The sequence below is a fragment of the Coregonus lavaretus genome, assembly GCF_964263955.1.
Source record: "Coregonus lavaretus genome assembly, contig: HAP1_SCAFFOLD_2637, whole genome shotgun sequence".
In the NCBI taxonomy this organism is placed as follows: Eukaryota; Metazoa; Chordata; class Actinopteri; order Salmoniformes; family Salmonidae; genus Coregonus; species Coregonus lavaretus.
In genome coordinates, this window is record NW_028161435.1 from 65,001 (window position 1) to 71,653 (window position 6,653).

Sequence of the window (6,653 nt, forward strand, 5' to 3'; positions counted from 1 at the left end):
CTTCTCAATCAGGTATCCTGTGACCTTGCTACCGCCATCGTAGGAAGGCTTCAGCCATTCAAGTCTGATGGAAGTCTTTCTGATGTGAGTGATCCGGACATTGGTTGGAGGCTCTGCAAAAAAAGATTTAGAAGTTCAGATACAGTTGTTGATTTAGAAATGTTTAAAAAGGAGTACACAGTGATATTGAAAAAAGAAATGAAAGCAAGTGTAACGTGAGGTTTTAATGATTAACAGATATAACTAAATCCTGCTGACTACGCCACACTGTGATGGACCACCACTAGGTAATAAAGAAATGTGATGGACCACCACTAGGTAATAAATAAATGTGATGGACCACCACTAGGTAATAAATAAATGTGATGGACCACCACTAGGTAATAAATAAATGTGATGGACCACCACTAGGTAATAAATAAATGTGATGGACCACCACTAGGTGATAAATAAATGTGATGGACCACCACTAGGTAATAAATAAATGTGATGGACCACCACTAGGTGATAAATAAATGTGATGGACCACCACTAGGTAATAAATAAATGTGATGGACCACCACTAGGTAATAAATAAATGTGATGGACCACCACCATGTGATAAAGAAATGAAAGTAACCAAGTCGCCTTACCACAAGCATCAATTGCCAGGACAGCGTCTGAGATCTTGCTAAGGGGACTGCATCCAGCTGCGTTTTCTGCTGCTACCTTGAACTCATAGATGAGACCTGCAATGACGTTTGTCACTTTGAAGTGTGTCGCACGGATAACGGTTTTGTTAACCGTCTGCCACAGGATGCTGTTTTTGTCCTTCATCTGAAGATGGTATCCAACTATTGGTCTTCCTCCGTTACGGTTAGGCTCCGCCCAGGCGACAGTGATGCTTTCTCTGGTTACAGATGTAACGATAGGGGGTGATGGAGCTTCAGGGACGGCTAAGATTAAAGAAAATAACATTTAGCATATTCAGTATGTGACAGGTGGTATCTTTTACCCTGTACAATAATACGTTGTCAGGTATTCTGTATCAATTCAAGGGGTGGCTTAGTCCAGCGCCCCCTAGTGATCTGACACAAGGGGTGGCTTAGTCCAGCACCCCCTAGTGATCTGACACAAGGGGTGGCTTAGTCCAGCACCCCCTAGTGATCTGACACAAGGGGTGGCTTAGTCCAGCGCCCCCTAGTGATCTGACACAAGGGGTGGCTTAGTCCAGCGCCCCCTAGTGATCTGACACAAGTATATTTGTTACGTATGCACATTTACATATATACAGTACCAGTCAAAAGTTTGGACACACCTCCTCATTCAAGGGTTTTTCTTTATTTTTTTACTATTTTTTACATTGTAGAATAATAGTGAAGACATCAAAACTATGAAACACCACATATGGAATCATGTAGTTACCAAGAAAGTGTTAAACAAATCAAAATATATTTTATATTTGAGATTCTTCAAATATCCACCCTTTGCCTTGATGACAGCTTTGCACACTCTTGGTATTCTCTCAATCAGCTTCACCTGGAATGCTTTTCCAACAGTCTTGAAGGAGTTCCCACATATGCTGAGCACTTGTTGGCTGCTTTCACCTGCACTCTGCGGTCCGACTCATCCCAAACAATCTCAATTGGGTTGAGGTCGGGTGATTGTGGAGGCCAGGTCATCTGATGCAGCACTCCATCACTCTCCGTCTTGGTTAAATAGCCCTTACACAGCCTGGAGGTGTGTTGGGTCATTGTCCTGTTGAAAAACAAATGATAGTCCCACTAAGCGCAAACCAGATGGGATGACGTATCGCTGCAGAATGCTGTGGTAGCCATGCTGGTTAAGTGTGCCTTGAATTCTAAATAAATCACAGACAGTGTCACCAGCAAAGCACCCCCACACCATCACACCTCCTCCTCCATTCTTCACGGTGGGAACCACACATGCGGAGATCATCCATTCACCTACTCTGCGTCTCACAAAGACACGGCGGATGGATCCAAAAATCTCCAATTTGGACTCATCAGACCAAAGGACAGATTTCCACCGGTCTAATGTCCATTGCTCGTGTTTCTTGGCCCAAGCAAGTCTCTTCTTCTTATTGGTGTCCTTTAGTAGTGGTTTCTTTGTAGCAATTTGACCATGAAGGCCTGATTCACGCAGTCCCCTCTGAACAGTTGATGTTGAGATGGGTCTGTTACTCCTCTGTAGCTCAATTGGTAGAGCATGGCGCTTGTAATGCCAGGGTAGTGGGTTCGATCCCCGGGACCACCCATACGTAAAAATGTATGCACACATGACTGTAAGTCGCTTTGGATAAAAGCGTCTGCTAAATGGCATATTATTATATTATTACTTGAACTCTGTGAAGCATTTATTTGGGCTGCAATTTCTGAGGCTGGTAACTCTAATGAACTTATCCTCTGCAGCAGAGGTAACTCTGGGTCTTCCTTTCCTGTGGCGGTCCTCATGAGAGCCAGTTTCATCATAGCGCTTGATGGTTTTTGCGACTGCACTTGAAGAAACTTTCAAAGTTCTTGACATTTTCCGGATTGACTGACCTTCATGTCTTAAAGTAATGATGGACTGTCGTTTCTCTTTGCTTATCTGAGCTATCCTTGCCATAATATGGACTTGGTCTTTTACCAAATAGGGCAATTTTCTGTATACCACCCCTACCTTGTCACAACACAACTGATTGGCTCAAACACATTAAGAAGGAAAGAAATTACACAAATTAACTTTTAACAAGGCACACCTGTTAATTGAAATGCATTCCAGGTGACTACCTCATGAAGCTGGTTGAGAGAATGCCAAGAGTGTGCAAAGCTGTCATCAAGGCAAAGGGTGGCTACTTTGAAGAATCTAAAATATAAAATATATTTTGATTTGTTTAACACTTGTTTGGTTACTACATGATTCCTGTCATATGTGTTATTTCCTAGTTTTGATGTCTTCAATATTATTCTACAATGTAGAAAATAGTAAAAATAAAGAAAATCCCTGGAATGTGTAGGTGTGTCCAAACTTTTGACTGGTACTGTATATAAAATACAAACACAAAACATGAATAGAGTAGCGTAAAACTTACTGTAGTTGAGATCCACTCTGACGATTGGAGAGTCGATGTATTCACTGATGCCGTAGCGATTTTCAGCCCTGATTCTGAACTGGTACTCCAGTCCTGTTACGAGCTTCATGATTTTCATTGTGCATTTCACAACGACTGAGGAGACTTCAGTCCAGTCGGCGCTTGTTGTTTCTCGTTTCAGTATTATGTAGTTTGTGACGGGGCTTCCACCGTCATAATGAGGAGGAAGCCACGTCAGACTCACACTGTCCTCCGTCACCTCAGACATTCCAACAGGACCAACTGGGGCGCTGGGTCTATCCAGGACCATAATGTTCACAAAAGACCTGCAGGCTCCACTGGAGTTGGAGGCACAGATGTCGTACCTTCCTGAATCAGTAGCAGCGCTCTCACGAAGATTGATGATAAGATATTCGGGAGTTACTTCAGAGTTGAATCTCATCGTTGACTTCAACACAACATCAGCCTTTGAAAGATAAATCTTTGGCACAGGTTTTCCGGTAAGTGGGATCTCGCATTTCAGGTTTGATCCTGCTCTGACGTAGACCATATTGTCAGGGAACTTGTTCATGTTAATCTCAGGAGGTTCTGTTGAAAGACAGAAAAAGGGGGGGGACAAATGAAGACTTATTATTTAATTGAGGGTATCAGATCAAAATGAAACAATCTACATGTAAGAATTCGTTTTCCAGATTCACACAAAGAATGTAGTAAACTACCTCTCTTGGGTTATGAATGCAGTACACTACCTCTCTTGGGTTATGAATGCAGTACACTACCTCTCTTGGGTTATGAATGCAGTAAACTACCTATCTTGGGTTATGAATGCAGTAAACTACCTCTCTTGGGTTATGAATGCAGTACACTACCTATCTTAGGTTATGAATGCAGTAAACTACCTCTCTTGGGTTATGAATGCAGTACACTACCTCTCTTGGGTTATGAATGCAGTACACTACCTATCTTGGGTTATGAATGAAGTAAACTACCTATCTTGGGTTATGAATGCAGTACACTACCTATCTTGGGTTATGAATGCAGTACACTACCTCTCTTGGGTTATGAATGCAGTACACTACCTCTCTTGGGTTATGAATGCAGTACACTACCTATCTTGGGTTATGCTCTGCAATTCTCTACCCTTAGTAACTGTAAATGTAGGGCTGGGCAACAACTCACCAAGTTGCCCTTTAACTAACACAGGGAGAGCCATTTCTGTAGGGTCACTGAATCCAGCGTGGTTTTCAGCACGAACTCTGAATAAGTATTCAGTAGCTTCCTTCAGGTCGTACACCACAAAATGGACGCTCTTGGTGACGCCACACTTCACCCATTTATCCTGACCCTTCTCAAGAGCATCGACTCGATAACTGGTGATTCTGCTACCGCCGTCATTCTCAGGCTTGACCCATGCAAGTGAGACACTTTCCTTGGTGATCTCGGTGACTTCGATGGTTGGTGGCGGGCTGGGTTTTTCTGAAATCGAGAAGAAACTACCGTTTTTAAATAACACACTAAAATGAAATCTTACACAAATATTTTAAAGCTTACATTTGGACTTTCAGTTCTAGTATACCTGTAATCATTGCTCCATATTTGGTCTCAGCTGACAGGCCGACTCCATACTCGTTTTCACCAGTGACTCTGAAGTAGTACACTCCTCCCTCTTGTAGGTCTGACACTCTGTAGGTCAGACGAGGACATGAATCTGTGACTCTGGTCCATCCCTTGTTGCTCACCTCACGAATATCAACAAGGTAGTTTGTGACCGCAGCGCCGCCTTCGTTTTCTGGGGTATCCCATGTAACTGTTGCAGAGCTCTTGGTAACATCCTTGACCCCAACACGGCATGGTGGGCCAGGAGAGTCAAGAACCCTGACGTTTAATGTACATGTGACTTTTCCAGCAGCGTTTTGTAAAGTCACCGTATATTTTCCAGAGTCGTCTCTTGTTGCTTGTTCCACTGTGATAGACGTGACGGTATTAGTGGTATGAATACTGGCCCTCACTCTCAGGTCAACATCTGCCTTGTCCCACATAACGTTAGGAACAGGCTTGCCCCTGAATGGCACAGTTAAGGTGAATGAACCGCCGTCCTTTACGAGAAGAGTCTTTCGCATCTCATTGCTGATATTAAACTGTGGTTCCTCTTCTCTGTCCTCAGCTACTTGTGGATCAGTGGGAGGGCTTGGCTCACTGACACCAATCTTGTTGATGGATTTGACAACAAATATGTATTCTGCTCCAGATGTCAATCCAACGACAGTGAATTCAGTGTTCTCTGTGTTTGAAACACCGACGCACCAGTCCTCTTCATCCATTCTCTTACATTCAACACAGTATCCCGTTACAGAAGCTCCCCCATCAAACAATGGCTTATTCCATGAAAGAGTTACAGAAGTCTTGGTTGAGTCAATGACTTTGGGTTTAGCTGGTGGCGATGGCAGGAATTGTGGATCCTCCGCTTTTGTCAGTTGGCAAGGAATACTTGGGGGACTCAAGCCTGCAGCATTTTCTGCATAGACTCTGTACTCATACTCACACCCCTCACAGAGATTGGATGCCTTGACCCTAACGTCATACACAGGCTTCGTGTTCACCTGTACCCAGCGCAATGCAGATTTCTCTCGTTTCTCAATAACGTAGCCAGAAATGCTGCTTCCTCCATCGGACTCAGGTCTTTTCCAACAGATTGTCATCGTCTCACTTGTTATACTGGTGATTTCAACATCTGTCGGTGCAGCGGGGACAGTGAATGGATCTGTGGCCATGGTTGGCTCACTCTCCAAGGCTTCACCTTCTCCATATTCATTCACTGCCCTTACTCTGAAGATGTATTCTTTTCCTTTACGCAGATTGGTGACCTTGCATGTTGTAGCCTTCATGTCTTCATGTACTGAAGTCCAGGTGACACGGCTGGTTTCACATTTCTCAACTATATAGTGCATAATTTCTGCACCACCATTTTCTTGAGGTGGTCCCCAGGTCAAAGTGCATTTCTCTGCTGTCAGACCGGTGACACTCAATGACCCAGAGGATGGTCCAGGGCGGTCCAGAACCTTACAGTTTACAGACAAGGACCTGGTACCAGCAATGTTCTGTACTGTTACAATGTACTGTCCAGAGTCTCTTCGGATAGTGTCTCTGACTAGTAATGTGTTGGTGCTGTGTGTTGAAGTGATCTCGATTCTTGCCTTGGCCTCAATCCTTTCACCATCCTTTGACCATGAAATGACTGGACGCGGGCACCCAGAAACATCTGCATCGATTCTCAGAACATCTCCAGCTTTGACAATGACCAATTTCTTATACTTGTTATCCAAGACAATGCGAGGTAGAACCACGTCATCCTTGACTGTGATGGCACCTGTGCATTGTGATGGCTCACTGAGTACTCCAGCTGAGTTCTTCGCGATGACATGGAATTCATATTGTACGTCTTCCGTAAGTTCTATAATTTCGAAGCGTGTTTCCTGGAGATTGGTGAAATTGCACTTTAGCCAACATCCATCCGGAAGCTCCCTGCGTTCAACAATGTAGCCGGTCACCTTGGCTCCACCGTCATTCTCTGGCTTGGACC

General features: G+C 43.9%; 1 protein-coding gene across 1 annotated transcript in view; it reads right to left on the reverse strand.

The window, feature by feature from the left end:
- LOC311120689 (titin-like) overlaps nucleotides 1–5,994 on the reverse strand; it is a 6,553-nt gene extending 559 nt beyond the window's left edge. The window contains exons 1-5 of the mRNA XM_084195265.1: nucleotides 4,650–5,994; nucleotides 4,253–4,549; nucleotides 3,074–3,661; nucleotides 633–935; nucleotides 1–113 (exon numbers count right to left, since the gene is read on the reverse strand). The exon at nucleotides 1–113 is cut by the window's left edge and continues 559 nt beyond it. Coding sequence (XP_084051391.1) covers nucleotides 1–113; nucleotides 633–935; nucleotides 3,074–3,661; nucleotides 4,253–4,549; nucleotides 4,650–5,958 — 2,610 coding nt within the window. The 5' untranslated portion in view covers nucleotides 5,959–5,994. The remainder of the gene's footprint in view (nucleotides 114–632; nucleotides 936–3,073; nucleotides 3,662–4,252; nucleotides 4,550–4,649) is intronic.
- Nucleotides 5,995–6,653: the final 659 nt, after the last annotated feature.